General features: G+C 38.0%; 2 protein-coding genes across 11 annotated transcripts in view; one reads left to right on the top strand and one right to left on the bottom strand.

Annotated features, from left to right (window-relative positions):
- Positions 1-23,921, top strand: part of LOC108718510 (catenin delta-2) — a 757,810-nt gene that overhangs the window by 649,447 nt on the left and 84,442 nt on the right. For all 10 annotated transcript variants that reach the window (XM_041566188.1, XM_041566184.1, XM_041566181.1 and 7 more), the window contains 3 exons: positions 4,329-4,446; positions 8,544-8,729; positions 9,978-10,151. In XM_041566188.1, the coding sequence (XP_041422122.1) occupies positions 4,329-4,446; positions 8,544-8,729; positions 9,978-10,151 (478 nt within the window). The remainder of the gene's footprint in view (positions 1-4,328; positions 4,447-8,543; positions 8,730-9,977; positions 10,152-23,921) is intronic.
- On the bottom strand, positions 526-2,904 carry LOC121394653. The gene has a single exon (XM_041566189.1). The coding sequence runs from the start codon at positions 2,224-2,226 to the stop codon at positions 1,096-1,098; it is 1,131 nt and encodes a 376-aa protein (XP_041422123.1). The 5' UTR covers positions 2,227-2,904; the 3' UTR covers positions 526-1,095.

Genomic DNA, 23,921 nt, shown 5'->3' with positions numbered 1-23,921 from the left:
CTACATCCTGTTGAGCAAGTTCTCTCGCATACACAACCAGTTTTATGGTCCCCACAGCAGACATAGGCCTTAGTAATCACAGGAAAACCTTTGTTATGATAATCAGGGCTTCATGTAAGTTCCCTGAACAACAGCTTTCATATTAAATAACAAAATCAAGATGGCAATTTCTTACATATAACAAAATCAAGATGGCAATTTCTTACAATCCCCACCTAGAGGGCGAAGGACTTCACAAGGAAAGTAGTGAGATGTTTCTCACCTTTGTCTCAGTATTTCCATATCAGTTTCATGCCTGATTATCACAACCCAACAAAACAGAAATTAGCATTATTATCAGAAGACAGATCATTTGGGACAGAACACCCACAAGAGTTATTTAACAACAAAAGAACAACACAAGAAGTAAACTGCTGTCTCTCGCAGATCTGTTATGTAAATAACCCCATGCATATCAATGTAAGACACTTGTACATTTGCTGAAGGCTCTAGTAACTTTTAACATGTAGACTGTATATTGGAGTGTTTTTCTTTTTTTTTTCTTTCTTTCTTTTTTTTGAACACCCCACCTTGAGAACTGCAAATAATTATAAACTACAAACAATGACATACAAACTTTGAAAAAGAAATCAAAAGAAAAAAAAATATAGAGTGAATACTGCTTTGATTAAGAAACACATACTGATGTTATCAAGCAGCATGCAGTCTATGTAAAAAAATGTTCATTACCTGTTGCTGCTGAAACAAGAGTAAAACAAAAATGTCACTCAGGCAAAAATACACCAAAAATAAAATTCAAAATATGCCTCAGTGCTTTTTACTCTTCTGTAGACTAAAGCAGCAACCATTTCAAAACTCCACAGTGCAGGCAATTCTAACTATTAAAAACAAAAATATTTTAGAATTTGGTAAACCTGACTGTACCATATCAATTTAGAGGCTTTTCCTTAAGTACAAAAAGTAAAAAAAAACAAATAGATAAGGTCCTCTATAACTCTTTTTTTCCTGAGATAAAAGGGGGAAGGGAATTGTTTGGAAATTCTTCTTTTTGTGATCTGCCATCCTGTTACCTGGAAAACAAACTCATAGAAGACATTAGCACCGATTTACATCATCTTTTGTTCTTTTCATTTGAGAAATCTCTATCTTGAGACTCTCCAATTCATTGTTAAATTTTCCCCATACATTTTTCAGACTTGAGTTCTCTTCACTCAGCCTTTCATTTTGAGTTTTAAGAACATGGTAGGGAATCCATGTATTCCAACTCTTGCTTTTATTTTGGAATCCCCACCTAGAGGACTTCCAACTTCCATTTCCATTGTAAACATTCTTATGATTGTTTGTGTTGTAAAACTGCATGGTACAATTTCTTGCTATGTGCCCAACTCTGGAACATGCATAGCATCTAAACACTTTCTTTTGTGTACATTTTTTATCTGTACTGTACACACTTTGTTTCTCAGGGTAGGTAGCCTTTATGGCAAACACCCTTTCACAGCCAGGCTGCTTCCTGTGTTGAACAGGTTTGTAAAACTGTACTTTACGAACGTCCTGCTTTTGTCCCACAGTCCTATTTTCTGTACATTTCAGTGTCGCTATAGGAGGCTTGGCCTGTCTATAACAATCCTCATTTAGCATTTTACTTTTGACTGCTAATTCACAATTCATATTGCTGTCTTTTATGCATTTCACATCAGTTACATTTCTATCATTTTTAGCAGTGTTCTCTACTTTAACTGCAGAAACTACACAATCTCTTGCTACCAACTGAGCCTTTAACTGTTTAAGCTCAGATTTGCAATTTGAATGATCAGCCCCTGCTTTTCTGAAGGTTGCAACCAAACTTTCTGCATCCCTCAGCCTTTGTTTGAGCTGCTCATTCTCTATGCAAACCTGCTTGTACTTTGCAGTTGTTCGCTGGTTGCTAGCATTAATAGCAGCAGCATTTTCTACAGAAAATTTTAGAGAATCTACTAACAAATTTAAACAATGAACCTTTTCTTCAAGATTCCCTTTTTGCACAGATAAATTTTTATACTGTTCTGCTATCCAACAGGCAGCATAAACCAGTGCACCTTTACCCTTTGATTTAGACAGAGATTTGTCATGAATTGCCCTGGCCACATAATCTTGAGCCTTAGCCCATGGATCTGGAGATCCCTGCATACATTTAACAATCTGTCCTGAGCATTTGACCATGGCCATCTTTTTAGCTAAAACCTCCATGATTATTTTAACAACAATTAAAACAACACAAAACAATCAATTAATTTACTACACAATATTACACACTCATAAATATGGATTAAATGCCATGCATTGAACTCCTACACTGGATCGCCATTTATAAGTTTCTATATATATTATATCATTATTAATAATATACCTCAACCCACTTACTAGGGTTTCTGGTTCTTTTGAGCAAGCAGACAATGAATCCACACCAATGAGCGTATAGTAAAGTGATGTATTGTAAAATAAATCAATTGATTGTTCTACATAAATGATTACACTTAGACTAAACAAAAATTACAATATTTACAGTTACACATTACACAAGTATACACAGTTGTTACCAAAAAGGCAGGGGAATAGAGTTCGGCTTCATCTCTGCCTTCCCCTCTGGTCTTCATTCCTCACATGTCTTGTCCTAGGCTCCTCTGCTTCTCCAGCTCTCTAGCTGCCTCCTCTCAGCTGCCCAGCTCCCCTCTCCACTCAGCTCCCTCACATGTCTGCTTGTGTTCTTTTATCCTGCGTTCTCACCTTCCCCCGCAGGAACCCTCCCAACTGCCAAGATGCTGTGATAAACCCCCAACTTGCCTACATCCTGTTGAGCAAGTTCTCTCGCATACACAACCAGTTTTATGGTCCCCACAGCAGACATAGGCCTTAGTAATCACAGGAAAACCTTTGTTATGATAATCAGGGCTTCATGTAAGTTCCCTGAACAACAGCTTTCATATTAAATAACAAAATCAAGATGGCAATTTCTTACATATAACAAAATCAAGATGGCAATTTCTTACAACATTTTAACAGTAAATTATAATTTTTGTTTTCTTGTTTACCCAATGAATACATTTTCATACTGAAACTCAGCATATAACATTTTGTCCTTTGCGCTGCCAGGAACCGCTTTACATTGTAGATGTGAGAAAGGTATCAGAGAGATCGCTTATAGGCTATTCAAGTTCTGTCTTTGTTGCACATACCTCCTTTTTGTCTACATTTCCATATTGTTTATATTACGTAAATAGTTGGTTCTTTTTTTAGTTTTGTATTTCTTTATAGTTTGCAGCCCTGCTGAAACTTCTTAGGAACAGTTAAACTGAACCAGTCACTGTCTGTATCAGTAATTAGGGATGTAGCGAACTGTTCGCCGGCGAACTTGCGAACTTCGACCGTTCGCGTCCGCCGAATGTTCGCGAACGTCGCGCGACGTTCGCATTTTGAGTTCGCGTTCGATTCGAATACAAATTCGAATACCATTCGAATTCCTTCGACCGCTAAAAATCGAACGATTTCCATTCGTTCGAACGATTGTAAGCATTCGATCCAATGGAAAGCATTCGATCGAATGCTTCGATCGTTCGATTCGAATGAAAATCGTTCGATCGAACGATTAAAATCCTTCGATCGTTCGAATCGAACGATTTTAGCGGGTGTTCGAAGTTCTCGAACACCAAATCGGCAGTTCGCTACATCCCTATCAGTAATGCCTGAGTGTCACCTTGAATACTCTTAAAATTTGTAGTCATCAGCTTGATCCAATTGAAAAATGGTTGTAATTATTAACATGCTTATTATTATTAGTGATGGGCGAATATACGTAGTTTTGCTTCGCCGAAAAATTTGCGAATTTCGTGCGAAATTCGCGAAACGGCGAAAAATTAGCGAAACAGCGTTTTTTCGACGCCGGCGCCCCTTTTTGACGCCGTTGTCCGTTTTTCGGAAAAAAAAATTTTTGACGCCGGCGAATTTTTACCGCGAATTTTCACGGGCGTTTCACGAATTTATTTGCTCGAGGCAAATCGCGCAAATTCGCCACAAATTCGCGCCTGGCGAATAAATTCGCCCATCACTAATTATTATTTATGTTATTGGTTACATTAACACTGTTTGTAAAGGAAATCCTGTTTGTTAATATATGTTATTATCTCTTTATACCCTTTAGAACAATGCTTATGTATTTATTGTATCGGAAAAGCCCTGGAACTTGCTGGGAAATTCACAAGCAAAAATCTTTTTGATTTTTATTAGAGGTTAAGGAAGTGACATACAATTCAAGGAAAACATTAAACTGGTTAAAATATCAATTTTTTTTTTAGGAATGTGAGCTCTGCTGGAGAGGAGGCACGTAGGCGCATGAGAGAGTGTGATGGATTAAGTGATGCATTACTGCATGTCATCCAGTCTGCACTTGGGAGCAGTGAAATAGATAGCAAGGTGAGCTTTTTTTTCCCTAAAACTTTATTTTGTTGTTGTCTTTGATGTCTTTTATACAAAAAAACATTTTAAAAAAAAGTAGACCTTTCAATAACATTTAAAGGGGTTATTTATCGAATGTTGAATTTCAAATGTATGTGAATTTTTTTTATTTAATAAATTCGAATAAACTCACAACTCGAATGAGAGGTTATTTAAGAAAAAATGTGAACGTCTAATATTCGATCACATATTCAAATTGAAGGCAATTAACACATTTAAATGGTTGAATTGACCTCTGCCATTAACTTGTAAATGAATCTGGCAGGTTTTAGGTGGTGAATATTTAAATTAGAACTGTTTCAATTGTCGAGGTATGATAAATCTCACATTCAAATTTACATTTGAATGTGTTAATTTTGACAAAAAAAAAAAGAAATTTGAAGATTCAAATTTGAAATCAAATTTACTATTTGACCCTTAATATATCTGTCCCTTACACATCATTAACTTAGTAGCTCTAACAGCAATGCTTATCTTCTTGTTCCATCAATACCAACTTATTTATATGCTGATCTTTATTGATATCATGATTTCAGATATAAGTATGTGTGACTAAAATGATAAAGAGTAGGGAAGACCATGGGAAAATAGTGACCTGGCTGAGATTGTTTACAAAGAGGTGCCTAATGGAGGATATAATCACTATGCATTAACACATGTAAAAGCCCATATAATAATGTCTCTGATGCTTACTTTTCAGTAGTTCTTTCCATAGGACATAAGACCGCCCCTAGATATTAAAAGGAAGAAGGTCTGAGGGTTTTTACACTGAGAACTGTAACGTTCCCTGTAGTTTTTGTACTGACAGATACATCCGAGATATTCAAGTGAAAAAAAGGTTACTATAATAAACACTATTATTAAAAGGTTGATCCAGGGACTGGCCCAGGTGCCTTTTTCTAACATCAGCTCCTCCTTTATATAAGCTTTTAAATCCTGCCTAACAAACAGACATACCCACCTCCTTTTCTATTGCCTCTGTCCTTCCGAAACAAAATATAGCCGCTGATATTAACTGCCCAGTCATGCCACTCATTCAGACATGTTTCAGCCACACTTATTTTCCCTCCAGCACCTCCAGCTATCCTATTTTACCAGTCAGACTCCTTGCATTTGCAAACATACATTTAATACTGGTACCATATTGATCATATGACCTATGGTCCCCCCTATCGTTAACAGTCGCTGTGTTGATAAGTCAAAGTAGACTGGAAAGTGGCTAACAAACTTGTGGACTCCCACAAAGTCCTCCCTGAAACCTCCATAGATGGATCTTGCATTAAAACCCAAAAAAAAAAAAACAGGTGTAAAAATATAACAAGCACAAAATTGGGACAGACTAGGCAAGGCCCTGGGTCAGACAGACCAATAACAGACACCCATTGCCACCTCTGCTAGTGCAACTCTCCCCTCAGTGCAAATCAATTTGTCAGTGGGACTGGGGAATCAGGGCTGGGGGGGCAGGTAAGTTGTTTACTTTGTGCCAGGTCCATCCAAAAAAATTTGTTTAGGAAGAGGGCCTGACTCTTTGACAATAGACATTGATCTTCCATAACAAAGCTGTGTATAGTGTGCTACCATCTATCGCCACTTAATGTTCTGAAATAAATATAGGAATTAGGGATGGGCGAATTTTTTCGCCTCGTTTCGCCAAAAAAATGACGCCCATAGACTTGTATGGAGATGTGCGTCAAAAAAAAAGACGCGCGACAAAATAATTTCGCCGCGCAACAAATTTTTTGGACGCCCATAGACTTTAATGCGCGTCTGCGACATTTCGCCGGAGGCGAATTTTTGTCGAAACGAAACGGGTCAAATTCGCCCATCGCTGATAGGAATACATTACATACAATGCTAAAGTTATTGCTTAGATTTACCTGGGGACTGTGTGGGCTCAGGCACATCTGACCCACTGGCTTCCAGGGGCTCCTCTTCTGCCTCGTGCACCAGTCTCTCTGTCTCTGCATGGGTCTGTTGCTGCGTCTCTCACCTGGTTTTGACTGTGGGTCTTTGGAGGAGGAAAAAGAATGATTACCAAGGTTTTGAAACAAAGAACAAAGCATAACTAAAACATGCAAACAACCTTCAGGAATTAGCAGTGATCCCTAAACAACAAATGCTTCAGGGACAGCACTGACCATTAATTAATGTGGTCTGCTCCAACCTCAAAAATGAGGCCTCAAAGCTGCATTCCACATTATCTATTTAAATGGCATGTGGTGCAAGACAGTACTAGTAAGACTGTAGTGTGGAAGCCAAGATGAAAGTTACCGACTCTTGCTTTCTGATGTAAAAAAAATATTTCTTTGTTAAAGTATTTTATATTGAGGGCATAATAGTAACTCAGCTCTACTGCCATGCTATTTTGGCTGAAAACTATTTTTTATGTAGTGCTGTTGCGAACAAAGTCTCATCTATGAAGGTAGTGGGCAGAATTTATTTTTATGATTTATGTTTTGTATGTTGAAATGGTCACCGCTGTGTGTAAATAAATTGCCTAAAAGTGAAGACAGTGTCTGTGTGGATCCCGCAAGCTTACACAGCATACAACGCTTACAGTGCTCACACAATCTGCTATTTGCTGCCAGAGCTGTATGCATCTGGCAGCATTGATCTGACAGGAGTTCACAACAAACAAACTGTCCCACCAATCGATGAACTCATCGACCAGTGCTGAATTCTTCACTGGAAAATCTGAGGCTAATTTTGGCGCTTGTCCCCTCTTTTTTTTCCCCCTCTTTCCTCCTCCTGGTGTGTTGGGGGAGTGGTAGTAGAGACCTTGTCCTAGTGATCCCACTACCGGAGGGCTACTGGCCATCCTCCTACTCCCTACCCCTAGTCCCGCCCCTGGTCCCCCTGACTACACTTCCTTATCCACACCTCCCACACTGGGTCCCCCTGCCTACACTCCCTTCAACACCCCCCTTCCCTGGGTGCCCCTGCCTATATTCCCCCCCCCGCCTTGGGTCCCCATAGCTACACTCCCTTACCCCCAGGACCCGCCAACACTCTCTTTCCTGTGTTCCCCTGCCCTGGCTCTGCCCCCCAGGGCTCAGGACTTGTCTGAGTGGAAGAGTCCTGCTCTCCCTCCTCTGGCCCCCCTCAAACAAGTCCCACCTTCCTCTCTTCCTTCCTGTCACCACTCATTCTTCTCCTCATCCCTACACCTTCTGGCCATGGATTTATGTTGAAAAACTTGGTTTGGGCAGCCTCCAAAAACCACCTCCTTCCTGTATGCTTTCCAAACTGCAAGTGAAGAAAATGCACGCCTGTGCTCCTAAAATGGTCGCTGGACTTCGTGTTTGTGAAAAAAAAAACAGGAAACATGGAAAGGAACATACGCTTAAATTTCTTGAAATCCTCAAATGTTTCAAGGAAACTGCTTGTAATCTATTTTTTTCGGGGAAGCTGAACTTTAAATTATTCATACGATTCGGCTTGAAAAATTTGGGTCCTTCGGGAAAACAATACAATAAAATCGTACCAACGTACCAATATTTTCTTGATTAATAATAAGCCAAATATCATTGATTTTACAAATTGATTGATTGATTTTTCTCATTTGAATTGTTTCAAAAATGAGAAAAAAATTTGTTTTAGTAAATAACCCCCAAAATGTCTACATACTGATGTGAAAAGCAAATCAGTTGCTGCTGTAAGCCTGTTTTGCCTCATCTAGATGTAAAGTAAAATTATATTGAAGAAAATGGTGATTTCTGAAACTGATTAAAAAACTGCAGAGAAAAATTACTGAAACATTTAAACAAATACAAAGATATGCATTGAACTTACTCAAGCTATGTTTTTCAGACATAACAAGCTATGTTTTTTATGGATACCTTTCGGATCTAGGTCATTGTTTATTTCAAGCATTAGAGAGTTATCTTGCTATATAAGTTAAGAGACCATTTTACAGATCCATTATGTTTTATGTCATAAGTATTTTCCTTTGGCATGCACCAATTTTAATGGAGTTCTTGTTCCCTGACGAATGCAAAATAAAACTGTTTCTTATCATTTTGTCATTGATCGCATTGTACTTTTTTTTTTTGAAGACCATTGAAAACTGTGTGTGTATTTTGAGGAACCTCTCATACCGATTAGCCGCAGAAACATCTCAGGTACAGCAGATGGGGACTGATGAGCTTGATGGATTGCTTTGTGCGGATAATAATGGCAAAGATACTGAAAGTTCAGGATGCTGGGGCAAAAAGAAGAAGAAAAAGAAATCACAAGATCAGGTAAGAAAATTATTTTCAGGGCATCTCTGTCATGAAAATAAGTTAAAGAGCCATATTAGCTCTTCAATTTTCGGTTCACTGGGTTTAAATGAAAAATTGGTGCTTTTTTACCCATTATGCAACATTATTTCCCAGAATTACAGTAGATCAAGTGAATAATTAGTGCTTGTTGGTTAATGGCATACAAATGCGTGACTGCAAGGAAAGAGGTAGAATGTGGGCAGGACATCAGCCTATATTCCATTTGTTTGGTACGACACGCAGAGGGAGACCTGTACCTACCACCTAGTCAAGGCAGGTCTTAGGAACAAGATTCCCTTGTGCTTGCAAATTCTAAGCCTTGCATTTTGCATCAAATCAGGCACATTAGGCAAATTGTTCCACAATGCTCGTATAGATGAGCACAAGTAGGCACTGTGTGTGGCATTTTTAAGGGTGTGATTCTGCACCCATTTGTCACCTAGTTCTGTACCACGTGATCATAAATGAAACCTTTATTGGCCATTCAGTTAATATACATCAAATGGGCACTTAAATTACTGCAAAATTGCAGTCATATATTTTACTAGTTTAAATCGCTTGGATCAGTAAAACATCTCTGTATCTGTCATATGTATATGGAAAATGGATACTAACTAATTGAACTAATGCTCCATTTTGTTCTAACTTTTAGACCTCTTCTAAAGAATAGTCCATGGTTTTTTTATATCCTTCCCTATTGGTACTTACATATTGCATTTATAATTTAAATTTAGAAATCATTAATCACCTATAAAGTATTCCTTATGCTGAATTGGCCATGTGATACTAAGGAGGGGTATTAAGAAGTGTAAATATATATTATGCTTAATCCAATCTACAATCGATTAATTAAATTATGACATTAAGCCAGATAACAGCAATAAAAAAATTTCTTATATATAATTTACTATTACAAATCACATTGAAAAATTTACTATTACAAATCACATTGAAAAACTCCCCAAATATGATGAATTAGTGTAACCTAAATGACAGAGTATCTGCATGCCCATCAGCTCAGATAGTATGATAATTGATTACCATTTCTTATAGTTTTTCCTCTTGTACTTTAACTGTGTATTTTAAAGAGAGAGTAATAACAGTTCTTTTTCCTTGAAACAGCTCTGGCCTGGGCAAGATTTATAGAACTATTTATAGAAATTGTATATGGAAAAATGTATTGGTACTGTAAAATATGGCTGAACTATTACTCATATTTTTCCTCAGTGGGATGGAGTTGGCCCTCTTCCTGACTGTGCAGATCCACCAAAAGGAATACAGATGCTATGGCATCCTTCAATAGTCAAACCCTACCTCACACTTCTCTCTGAGTGCTCAAACCCTGATACATTAGAAGGTGCAGCAGGAGCATTACAAAACTTAGCTGCAGGGAGCTGGAAGGTAAGGTGTTTAATTATCATAATTTTTAAATTATTAACAATAAAGTGAAGTCAAAGCATTTAAAGACCTGAACATCTAGCCAACTTCATTATGAGAGAGAATATCATCTTCATTAAAGGAAAGTAAACTCACAAATAAAACAAATGTAAAATTGCCCATAATGCTCTTTTGCATTTGAAATAAATTTTCCTTCTGGTTTTCAAGATATTAGCAGTATTTAATTATAATGAGTGACACAACAGTATAAGCTGCAGCTCATTTCAGCAATCTGCAGCTCACTTCAGCAGACTTTCTAAAGTTAGGAAAAAAAAGTAAAGTCTGAAAAAGAAAGGTGTGATGTCTCTTTGCTTAGAACTGAGCAGAGGCCAACATATTGATTTTATAACTTAATATTCTAAGAAATGTAACACCTTTCTTTTCTCGGATAAACTGTGTTTCTGCCCTTTCTGTTCTAAGGGGGATAGATTGAATCCAAAGGTGTATGGCTGAACATCATTGTTGTGTATATACTTTCTATATATTGTTTTATTGGGTATAGGACTGTCTAGTAAGTAAGAACCTAACAGTATATTTCACTTACCTTGTCTTTTTTTTTAAAAATATGTTCTTTATTGATTTTCAATTAACATGAAATAGAAGAAAGAAGAAAAGGAAGAAAAGAAAAGCACAGCAAGATGAGCTTTCCCAGTTACATAAAATGATATCCCCTTTGATTCACACATATCATGTATTTGTTTAACCACAGGTTACCATGTCCATTTAAGGGATCGCCATCCATTTGTCCTAGTGTTTCCCAAATTTTTCAGGGCAACCACGGGCAGTATATGTCAGGGAGGGTGTCATCCACTAATTTTTTCCAGAAGTCAAGTGTAGGAGGTTCATGAGCTTTCCAAGTCAAGAGAAGGGCTTTCCTGGCATAGTGGAGCAACTGCTGCAGGCATATTCTATCACTGGAGGGCATGGTAAGTCCTTCAAATAGTCCAAGGAGACAAAACTCCAGAGACCTTATGTTAGGTAGTCCCAAAAATGTATTCATGAATCTAAGTACTGTGGCCCAATATTGTTGAATCTTAGGACAGCCCCAGAAAACATGTACCAGCTTCCGTATTGCACTTAAGACATACATCTGGATGACCCTGATACATACGTGCCAGACTGGGGTTAAATAAACTCTGTTTAAGAATTTAATGTGAATAGAGCAATCTCTGATACATATATTGGTTTCTGGAATTTGTTCAAGTATATCTGCCCAAGTTTCTTCATCTAATGATGGGAAATCAGAGGCCCGTTCTTGAAGCACAATTGCATAAAACCACTCTGCCTTCCATTTAAGTGGGAGGACTGAATCCTCTGGAGGTCTTCTGCACTCCAGTGATAAAGCATGAATTATAAGCATTGGGCAAATTCTACACCCTCTGAAAAATAGACAGAACCATTTTATAAATAAAAGTACTATATCAGTCAAAATATCACAAAAAATAACAGATTCATTTTAGGAGCATTTAATCGTCCCACTGACACTAGATGAAATAATGATGCACTCCCAAAATGCAGCCCTAACTCTACCAATACAGTCCAGTTTAAACAATTCCAACTTAGCTAGCCTTTCTTCATAACTGTTGCACTACATCAGTACATAACCTCACATTTTTCAACATTGTCGGGCAGATTTATCAAAGGTCGAAGTGAAAATTCAAATTAAAAAATGTGAATTTCAAGCTAATTTTTGTGTACTCTGGAATAGTCCAAATTTGATTTGATTTTGAAAAAAATTCAAAAATTCTAATTTCGAAATTTCTGAAGTACTGTCAAATCAAATTAATTCGATTAGTACAATTTGAATTTGATCGATAACAGACCTATTTGGCCAAAAAGAACCTTCGATTTAAAAGACCAGTAACATAAAAAATTTTTTTATAAAAATTTATTTTTACATAATGAAAAAAAACCACCAAGACACATTTAACTTTAAATTCGCAAAGTCTTAATTAAGAAATAACTTACCTATTCTCCGCTTGCGCTCCTCCTCAGAAAAGGTGACAGGGTGACGATCCATCAACTTATCCTCCATGCCTTCTATAGGAGATAGCCAGGGTGGAGAAATTGAGCGCCGCATGATGGATCGTTGCCCTTCTGAAGAGGAGTTATTTCTTAATAAAGACTTTGAGAATTTAAAGTGTCTTGGTGTTTTTTTTTCGTTAAGTACAAAAAAATTTAAATTTTTTTTAATGTTACTGGTCCTTTCGGTTGGTCTTTTGAATTAGAATTTTCAAATTTAAAATTCGACCCTTGATAAATCTGCCCCTGTATCTCATTTGCCACTTAGATGCCCAGATCTACTGCAACCCCTCTACCATTCTCTAGCACATACTCTTAAATCCTTTAACAATTTGCCCACCACAGATTTAAAATTTACATGCCTGTAATTACCAAGCTAAAATTGTAATCCCTAATTAAATATTGGAATTTTCCCAGCTTTCCTCTAATCCATAGGTACTCTACCTGATGAGAGTCTGAGACATTTTTCAAAAGCTGCCTCGCTAAAATTGAAAAGAGCTTTCTCGAGGTACTCAAGATTGTGTTTGATCAGATTCTGATGCCTTGTTCACATTGGGGCAAATTCACTAAGATTCGTAGTTGCGCCAGGCGTAACTTTGCCGCACTTCGCCACACTTCGCCAGGCGTAGTTTCGCCAGCGCTTTGCAAATTCACTAAAATCCGAAGTTGCGCTCAGGGGTAGCGTAAGGTTGCGAAGTTGCGCTAGCGTTGATTCGCTAAGTAAATCTCACACTTAAGAGATGTTATTCAAGTCGCAATTATAAGAAGGTGAGTGTCGTCTAATAACAGTCAGTCCTCGTGAAAATGAGGATAGTGCAGTACCGTCACGTAACGGGTAGAAGATTAGCAGATATTGCGCTTACCCAGTGCCGATGTAGCATATGGCATAGAAGCTGTATCAGTGCGATCGCTATCAGTGGCGGTTCCTCTATTTGAAGCCGGTTTCGGGAAGAGGTTTCTTTTGCGCATATGGCTGCGCTGGTAGAAATGCGGCTTTTCTTTAAGGTTGCATTCCGGAGTTTCAGCGAGCTCCCCAATGTCGGCGTTCTTTTCCTCGTGGTCTGGGATCGGGTGTATGCACGGTTCTGCGATGTACTCAGTTTTTCCACAGGGTTGCTTCACTAGTAGGACACTTAGAAAGGAATATTGGAGGCACATATTTGCCTTGTTAAGAAATCAATTTATTCAAATAAAAAACTTTTGTTACAGAGTTCTTAGCCCAACGCGTTTCGTATCAATTGATACTTCCTCAGGAGCAAATTTGCCATACTGCTTTGCAGAAGATTTTTATCTCCTCTGTGGGTGGTTCTTTCAATTAGAAATGGTAATCACATTCGTTTAATTAACTTATACACTGTTAAAATATAAATAATCCATCATTTAAAAGACATTCAATCATTTAAAAAACATTTAGGGGCCAATTCATTAACTTTGAGTGAAGGGTTCGAAGTAAAAAAACTTCGAATTTCGAAGTGTTTTTTGGGCTACTTCGACCATCGAATGGGCTACTTCGACCTTCGACTACGACTTTGAATCGAACTATTCAAACTAAAAATCGTTCAACTATTTGACCATTCGATAGTCGAAGTACTGTCTCTTTAAGAAAAAACTTCGACCCCCTAGTTCGCCACCTAAAAACTACCGAATGTTAGCCTATGAGGAAGGTCCCCATAGGCTTGGCTAAATTTTTTTGGTCGAAGGATAATCCTTCGATCGTTGGATTAAAATCCTTCGAATCGTTCGATTCGAAGGATTTAATCATTCGATCGAAGGATTATTCGTTTGATCGCAGTTTTTGCGCAAAATCCTTCGACTTCGATTTTCGAAGTCGAAGGATTTTAATTCCCAGTCGAATATCGAGGGTTAATTAACCCTCGATATTCGACCCTTGATGCATCGGCCCCTTAATACTGATGTCAATGTTAAGACCGTTTGGAGTAAGTGTCTTCAATTTGTGTATCCAAAAAGTTTCTTCCTGTTATTTTGTTTTAATCATATCACTCCCACGCCAATGATTCTTTTTCAGGGTTATTCCCATAAAAGTAAGTAATGAAGGACCAGAGTTGTGGTGAGTTCTGAAATGCGCAGGTACACTGTGTGTGGTAATGCCTTTATGTATATGATTTATTCTAGTTTTTAAATTTCTAGTAGTTCTCCCTATGTAACTTGCAGGGACATTGTAACAAATATATAACATTTTTACTGTTACAAGTAATTATATTTTTTATATCAAATTCTTCATTTGTCACGTTAGACCTAAATTTAAACAATTTTCTTTCATTATTTCTGCATTATTTTCTTATCTGGAAAGGTCCAGAACAGTCTCTAAAAACATTCCTTAACAATTTAAATCTTAATTAATTTAATTTACAGTTTACTAGCGACTATAGCACGCAGAGTGTAAATTTACTTTATCTAACAATATCAATAGACAACTGCAATTTTATGACCAGTCTATACCGTAAACCTACCGACTGCAATGGCTTTATTCTTAATACTAGTTGTCACCATAGAAAGTGGTTGGAAAATATCCCCCTTAGCCAGTTTAATAGGGTTAAAAGAAACTGTAGTAAAACAAGTGATTATGAAAAAGAATGTAACATGTATAATCAATTTAAAGAAAAAGGATACAAAATAGAAATTGTAGATAAAGCCAAGATGATATGTGACACAAAACATCGAAACGAAATGTTGAAACAGAACAATAAAAAAAGAGAAACTAGACAAGATAATTTATTCCATTTATTACTACGTAAAATAATTCAAACAAAACACTGGAACAAATAATAAAGAAACATTGGCATATTTTAAAGAATGATAAAGATTTATCTGGATATTTAACTGAAAAACCCAAGGTAATATACAGGAGACCACAAACTATAAAACAAATGCTGGTACCAAGTTGTTTAGCCTTTAATGAAGGAAAAAATAATACATTCCTTAATACTGGAAAAAACTGATTTTATTCGTGTGGAGATTGCAAAGCATGTAAAACCTGCAGAAATAATGAAAGAAAATTGTTTAAATTTAGGTCTAACGTGACAAATGAAGAATTTGATATAAAAAACATAATTACTTGTAACAGTAAAAATGTTATATATTTGTTACAATGTCCCTGCAAGTTACAATATATAGGGAGAACTACTAGAAATTTAAAAACTAGAATAAGAGAACATGTAAATAATATACATAAAGGAATTACCACACACAGTGTACCTGCGCATTTCAGAACTCACCACAACTCGGATCCTTCATTACTTACTTTTATGGGAATAACCCTAAAAAAGCGTGGGAGTGATATGATTAAAACAATATCACAGGAAGAAACTTTTTGGATACACAAATACACAAATTGAAGACACTTACTGCAAACGGTCTTAACATTGACATTAATATTAAATGTTTTTTAAATGATTGAATGTCTTTTAAATGATGGATTATTTATATTTTAACAAAGTGTATAAGTTAATTAAACAAATGTGATTACCATTTCTAATTGAAAGAAGATAAAAATCTTCTGAAAAGCAGTATGGGAAATTTTCCCCTGAGGAAGTATCAATTGATACGAAACGCGTTGGGCTAAGAACTCTGTAACAAATGTTTTTTATTTGAATAAATTGATTTCTTAACAAGGCAAATACGTGCCTCCAATATTCCTTTCTAAGTGTCCTACTAGTGAAGCAACCCTGTGGAAAAACTGAGGACATTGCAGAACCGTGCATACACACGATCCCAGACCACGAGGAAAAGAACGCCGACATTGGGGAGCTCGCTGAAACTCCGGACGGCGACCTTATAGAAAAGCCACATTTCTACCAGCGCAGCCATATGCGCAAAAGAAACCTCTTCCCGAAACCGGCTTCAAATAGAGGAACCGCCACTGATAGCGATCGAACCGATACAGCTTGAATGCCATATCCTACATCGGCACTGGGTAAGCGCAATATCTGCTAATCTTCTACCCGATACGTGACGGTACTGCACTATCCTCATTTTCATCCAACAGGCACAGGACTGACTGTTTTTAGACGACACTCACCTTCTTATAATTCCGACTTGAATAACATCTCTTAAGTGTGAGTAGATTCAACGAAAATGATCAGATCCCTGTATAAATGTTACTACACCATAGAGCCTTTGTCTTCTCTTCCTATAGGAACTTTCGTTTTACTCTAGCGCACCTTTCTACCCTTTTGAATATAAAAACTAGAAAAACTTGAGTTTTTTTACTATAATATGTGAATTTTTAGTGGGAAATATCGAATTTTTCAAGATTTATTATACCCTGAGGCTGAAAAAAGTCAGAATCCAAAAATCCGCCATCGCAGTCGAAGTCAATGGGAGAGGTACCTATCCTAATTGGAAGTTATTGAGGTCTGCACTGGGTTTAGCCCGAAAATCCAATAATTTTGGGCAAAAAACCTAAATTGTACGATTCAAGAAAACGCCCAAAAACTCACACAATACGATTTTTTTTTACAACTTTTTCTGGGTTTTCCCAGAACCAATTAATATGTGATTTTTAAATAATAAATAAAGTAAAATCATGGATTGGTCTGACTTTTTTTCTTTATACAGGCAACAAAAATTTTGATATATAACCCCCTTATTGTGGACTTTATATTCTGTAAAAGAAGCATCTGTCCCCTTCACTTATAGTATAAATGGTACTTAGTGATGTCACCAAGTATAAATGTTGCTTAGTAATGTATTTTGTCTCACATGACTCGTTGAAAGTTCTGTTTTATAAAGAATAATATACCCCTGTTGTAAAATATGGGAAAATTATCATCTCAAGAGTTATAAAAAGTACTGCATTTATATGGCCATGTAATTCCTTGGTGACTTTTAGGGTTATTTATCAGAGGTTGACTTGTAGAGTTTTTTTATACCTCGAATGAACGCACAACTCAAATGTGTTCTAATTTAAAAACTTGAATGGAAAAAACTTGATTCAGCAAGTTCAGCGTTAACGACCTGAAAACTTGAATTGATCGAGTTTTTGCCGAAAAACCCCCAACAATTGATTGAGTTTTCAGGCAAAACCCTTCGAAAATAACTGAAACATCATAAAGGCCATTAACATCTTCAAATGGTTCAAGGGACCTCTGCAATTGACTCCTACATGACCTCAACAGGATTTAGATGGTATATTTTCAGATTGAAGCTATTTCCAGGGTCGGGGTATTATTAATCTTGAAATGTTTTAGATTTTTTTTGTGGAAAACACAACTCGATCCTTAATAAATCTGCCTTTTTTTTTTAGAAGTTTATATTTTTGCATTTTAAAGTTAACAACCATTTAAAATAGTACAGTCCAAAGTCTATGCATACAGTGTACAGAAACAGATTGTCACATTGTCAATCATTGCATGATCATTTGCACACAGTAATGCAGCGATGTTCATACATGAAACAGCCTGGCCCTCTTTTATAGCCATGCAGGTTTTGTTTTCCTATTGTTTTTTATTGCTGTTCGGGACCAAATCAGGGAACAGCAGTGTGTAGTAAGTCTAGCCAAGGGCCCCATATCGTGAGAAATTTGTCAGGGCAACCTCTGGCTAAGTAAACCACCTTATGGAGCAGAAGTATTTCATTTATAACTTTTTTCCAACGGGTTAGCTTGGTGGACTAGTGGCTTTCTAGGTTAGAAGTATGTTTTTTTGGCATAGTATAACAATTGCAAATAGAGAAGTCTCTGATATGATTTTAGCACAAGGGGGTCTGTTGATCCTTGTAGGCACAACTCTGGGGACCTTATATTAGGAATGGCAAAGTTAGTTGCTACAAAATTAAGGATTTGTTCCCAAAACCGTTGGATATATGGACAAGTCCAGAACATGTGCCAAAGAGTGCAAACCTCTACCCCACACTTGAAACAGATGTCTGGCGTACCTGGGTAAATCCTTACTAGTCTTTGGGGGGTCAAGGATGTTCTATGCAGGAATTTTATTGAATCTACCTGTCTCTATTAGAGATTGTAAGGCAAGGGACCTGACCTCCTCCCAGGCATCTTCATCTAATTCTGGGATATCTGCTGACCACTTTTTTTGGTAAGGTAGGTCTCCTGAGATGGAGTTCTAACTGACTCTGTGTGGTATCTAGAGGCATAGTGGGGAAGTGAGCACAGAGGGCATGCCTGAAATGAATGTAGCGAAATAGCATGTGGGATGGTAGCTGGCTTGTTACTTGGAGCTCCTGAAAAGATTTGAATTGACCCCCTTCTACTACTTGTACAAGGTATTTAATTCCTCTCAAAGCCCAGAGTTCTGCCTGAGGAAAATTGAGTAGATGCAGGAGGTTTCTATTAGAGGGGTACCTGAGGACCATGTGTCAGACCGTGGATAAAAGCGCTTCAGATAAATCCCAAAGATTTTAATGACAGAAATCATTGGGGGTAGCAGGGAAGGAAGATCGCTCACCCCTATACAGGTGATTGGCTAGGGCCTCTAGTGAGGTGGCACTAGCAGCTTCTGACAGGAGAGCCTGATTGTTTAAATCCTGAGTCAGCCACCAGTGAGCATAAACCAGCTGTGAGGCATGGTAATAGAGCAGAAAATTGGGTAATGCCAGACCTCCCTTTGTTGTCAGGAGTTGCAGGGTTGCAAGGCTAATACGGGGTTTCTGTACTGCCAAAAGAAAGGCTGTGGTGATTTTATCAATTAGTTTAAACCATGCTTGTGGGATGTAAATGGGAGAGTTATGTATCTTATATAGGAATTTAGGTAGGTAGATCATTTTTATCAGATTAACTCTACCCACCAGAGACAACAGCAAAGTCGCCCAGATGTTTGTTTTCCTTAGGTAGTCTTGCACCACAGGGGCTAGGTTGTCTGCAAGGTATCCACTGAGATCTGTGTGGATTTCAATGCCCAGATATTTAAAGGAGCGAACTCATTGCAGCGGGAGGGGAACCCGAGTGGGCAGGGGCGCAACGTCATCTATGGGGAGAATGTTGGATTTCCCCAAGTTCACCTTAAAGCCAGAATATCTACCATATTTGTCAACAACCTGAAGCAGCTTCTGCGAGGACTCCTCTGGGTCTGCTAGATAAACTAGCATATCATCTGTGTATAGCGACACCTTTTCCTCCTTAATTGCCGATCTTGGGGTTATCTGCTCTGCTGAGGCAGCTTTCCGCCTCGCTTAGTGGCAAATGGGGGGGGGGATATATACATTGATCAGAATAAAACATTGCCCATAGAGTTTACATTTGAGTGCAATATATTGCCCTTTACCATTTGTGACCAGCTGCTCTACTTCAAGCCTCAGTGATTTTGTAGCCATAATCGCCACCCCCCTAGAGTGGGTAGAGTAGTCTGGGTGGTATAGATTCCCAATCCAAGCGAGCCTTAGCGCTCTAACCTTTTGACCAACCTGGAGTAGCATTAGGTCTGCCCCTGATTTTTTAAGATAATCCAGGACCACTGATCTCTTTATACGGTCATTTAGGCCGCGCACATTGCCGGATACTATCCAGATGGGTTGTTGGTGCGTAGCCATGGTTGAAGAAAATAATACATTGGCAATTTTAACAACCTAGACTTATTAGACTGTAGGATGAAAATAAGACAACCTTCATTAAACACTAGAAACCCTTGTAAAGTAAACACCCTCCCAGTATCCTGACCCTAGCTTGGGGATACATTATACCCATAACAACAAACATTATGCAGTAGGTGATAGGCCAGCAGCCCACTCAGCAGGAGATGATTAAGATGTTCTGGATGGTGCTGGTCATAAGTTCAGCTCCTGAAATGGCTGATGACAGTACTGCCTCGCTTGTGACCGAGGGTTACAATGGGTTAACCAAACCCTTACTGTGTCTGGAATGAGGGCCACTGCAAGCAGGATTAAGTCTTAACTGCTCCAACTTTTGTAGGTTCAGTGCTGGGAGTCCCGTAATGAGTTAACAGTGATTAACTTTGCCAGCCCAACCCCAACCATAGGGGCCTAACATAGTCAAAAACAGAAATATTAATACTGGATTGGCCTCAGTGCTGGTTGGTTGCCCAGCAGGCTGAGGCTGCTTGGTTTTCCGACCAGCAGATGACATCCTTGGGAGTCTCAAAGAAGATCGCTTTGTCTCCTTCTTGGACTCTCATCTTGGCGGGATACAACATGATATATTTTATCCCTCTATCTCGCAGCTTGCGCCGGGCCTCCGTGAAAGTGCCCCTTTTCTTTTGGACTGCTAGAGAGTAGTCCAGATAAAGCGAGACTCTGGAGGTGGCCGGCTGGCCGGCACTCTATGCGCTCTTTCCACTACGAAATGTGGGGTAAACTTGGCCTTTGCCAGAGTCTCTTGCAGCCATCTTTCCATAAAATCCTCCACATGGGCCCGATCTTCTATTACAGTTTTCCAGGTCATCCATTCTGGATATAACCTGCTGATAGTCGCTTTGTAGCTGCTGAACCTGGTGCTCTAAAGGGCGAGTGGCATCTTCCAGGTTACTGATCCTGCGCTCAGCCTCTGTTGTGCACTCCCTCACTGCTTGCAAGTTGTTTTTTTTGTGATATATGAATTCATAGCAATAAATTAGTAGTTAGCTAAATTTATTGCTTGACTTTGGATAAATTAAATTGAGTTTATAATGAATTAGTTACCCTATGAGCTAGTTCATTAATCTTGCACTTTTACCCACTTTTAAATACCATGGTTATAAGGGTGTTTATTATTACTAATATTGCTTTTAACAGCTAATTTAGTGTTTTACTTTTTTTAAAACTGAAACGTTTTATAAACATTAAAAAAAGTGTACTTACATAGCCATGGAAGAGTAGTAAAACAAATAAAAAATTAAGAAGAAAAGAAAATTGTGGTGGACGGGTGCCTTTCATTATTATATAGACATACATGTAGCTGTTAGAACACATTCTGGACCTTTGTGATCTTAAGATATAAATGATAGAAAGTTCATACATTCATGGCAGAAAAGTAAGGGGTCATTCTCGTAAGCTAACCAAGGGAGCCATATTTTGTAGGCCTCCATATAATTTTGTTGCATATACGTATGTAATTTTTTCGTTGTCTAGAATTTTTGCCTTGAGTATAGTCAGAGGTAAGGTGGCTTTTTTTCAGTTGCGTGCAATTCTAAGTCTTGCTGCTGTTAAAATGTGCTGGGATAATCTATGGGCCAGATTGTTAAACTTGTTAAACTTGGTTTTTTTCCTAGGAGCATTACAATTGGTTCCTTTGGGAAGTCAATATGCAATATTTTGGATAGGCTATGTCTCACAGAATGCCAGTACTTAGATACCACAGTGCATGTACTTATGTTTTGAATTCTCCTTGGGCATCTGGTTTTATCAGTTTGTAAGAGAGTTTGTGAGATACACCTATGACTAATTACCGGAGGGTATGAAAAAAGGTGAGCCATGTGGGGTCAGTATGTACTTTTCTAAATGTGATTTGTAATAAAAAAAAATGTATCTAACATAATTTAATTTAAGAAAATAATTTATCAGTTTGTAAGTCAGACTTAAAGTCCCGGGAGCCAATGGTGCCTGTCAGAAAACTGATTCAAAGCTTGATGTTGTAAAAGTGTTGTGGGACACTTCTTGACTTGCTTGGAGGGAAAGGAAGCCAAGTGATTTTTTTCAGTTTATTTACCATTGATACAGCATGTCTGTTGTAATGGGAGATGGGTCCCTGAAGATCTGAAAAGAGATCTTTGCTAACCACAACACTTGGTTAACTCAGTAGGGGTATATTAAGTTGTTCTCAATTTGGACCCAGAGTGGGGCTTGTGGGCCTGCATGGGCTGGAACCCATTGGGCTATCCTGGCTGCGCTATAGTAGTTTACCAAGTTTGGTACTGCAAGACCCCCGTTTGCTTTGTGGAGATACAGTACAAGGGTGTTTGTTCTGCCAGATAAAGTTGCTGATAGCTACAGTTTATGTAGATGAGATAATGGTATAGAAATGGGTAAGGTCCAAAGCAGGTACAGAAATTTTGGTAGCAGTACCATTTTACACAGTGTATTTTGCCTATCTAGGAAATCCGGTGTTTGTCCCAAAGTATTAGTTTCTGGGTTAAGAGCTGTATTAAAGGGCGATAGTTCACCTTGTAAAGAGTGGAAAGTGAAGTAGTCACTTTGACTCCCAAATATTGCAGATGTTCATTCCTTATATTGAATCCAAAGTTCATTTTGGAGATATTGCACGGTAAGTTTCCAGACTTATCTGGGTTAATTGTCAAGCCAGATAACTTGGCAAAATGAGAGAGTACATTTATAAGGTTTGGTAAGGATGTGAGAGGGTTAGTAACATGCATTAATAAGGCGCCCGCAAACAATGAAAGCTGATATTCCTTGCCTCTGATATTTAAGCCTTTAATATCAATATTCTCTCTAATAGCTCTGGCCAGGGGTTCCATGGCAAGGGTGAATAGGGTTGGAGAAAGGGGGCATCCTTGATGGGTGAACTTTGTATCGTAAAAGAGCTTGAGAGATTGGTGGAAGGGAGATTCAACTGGGCCTGCGGGCAGTGGTAGTAGGCTTTTAGTGTGTTGGAGAGGGTAAAGCCTAGGCCTAATGATTCTATGAGGGAGAATAGGTATGTTCAATTAAGTGTGTCTAACGCTTTTTCAATCTAATGCCAGTAGGCATATTGGGATATTATGTTTGCTAGTGTAAGCTATAAAGCTAGAATTTTAATGTCTAAGTTGAGTAGTGATATAGGCCTGTAATTCTTGGGGTTCAGGGAGTCTCTATTAAGTTTTTTTTATATTATTATTGAGGTATTATTGATATTCTGGATTCATTTATTTCTGGAGGTAGGGGTTTTCCGCAAGTTATATGTTGAAAGAGTTTTTAGAGTTGCGGAATAAGTTGGGTTGAGAATTTTTGGTGTTTGATAGTATATTCTAAATCCTTATAGGCGATATCCTTATTCATGGTTTATATCATCTAATTTAGAAAATTGTCTAGCTAAAGGTGTATAATTGTTGATAAAAGGATGTGAATGTTTCAGCTATTTTATCTGGGTTGGAGGAGATTTGTCCATTTGCTAATCTGATTTTATGGATCTGACCTTGTCGTGTATCTGTCTTAAGTAGATTTTTTATCAGGCTTGTTTACATATCTGTAGAATTTGTATTTTGTTTTGCAGATTGACGTTTCAGCTTGTTCCATTTGGCATGCATGTATTTTTTTGTTTTGTTTCCTCTGTTAGCTTTCTGCTTCGTGTCGTAGGTTGTAGTCTGCAGTCTGCTTGTTACCAACATTAGTTGCCACAAAACAGTATATATCAGACTTTGCTGCAGGAAAGGTATAGAACATATAGATAGAATAATGAACTGTACATGCAAACAACTAAAGAATAAATTTTCATTGTTGAGCACAGTGTTGCTGTGGGTACCCACACTAAGCTAGGACCTCTACAAGAATGCTCTCGGTGGGGCAGCAATATCCCATATCCACTGACGGTACCTTGCGCTTAGCGGGAGAAGTCCGTAAAATATTTCAGAGGGATATTATGGTGGAATTTTCTTATCCAGAAAGAAGGGTTTTGTGTTACCCATAAAACAGGGAATGGTTGATAGATTTTCCAGTTGCAGATCAGGCTGCGTCCAGGTCCGTTCTGTGGCAGTAATGCTTTTGATCTTTAGGTGGTGGTTGCAGAGATGGAGATTTCAGTTGTCTGGTAGGTGGTATTGTAGTCCATTTGGGACTCCCCTCACCCTCAGGTTACCCTTCCGCAATCTATTT

The sequence above is a fragment of the Xenopus laevis genome, chromosome 6L (assembly GCF_017654675.1).
Source record: "Xenopus laevis strain J_2021 chromosome 6L, Xenopus_laevis_v10.1, whole genome shotgun sequence".
Taxonomy (NCBI): Eukaryota; Metazoa; Chordata; class Amphibia; order Anura; family Pipidae; genus Xenopus; species Xenopus laevis.
This window is presented reverse-complemented; position numbering and strand designations above follow the sequence as displayed.

Coding starts and splice junctions, on each gene's coding strand:
- LOC121394653 (XM_041566189.1), bottom strand. CDS start 2,226: ATGGAGGTTTTAGCTAAAAAGATGGCCATGGTCAAATGCTCAGGACAG.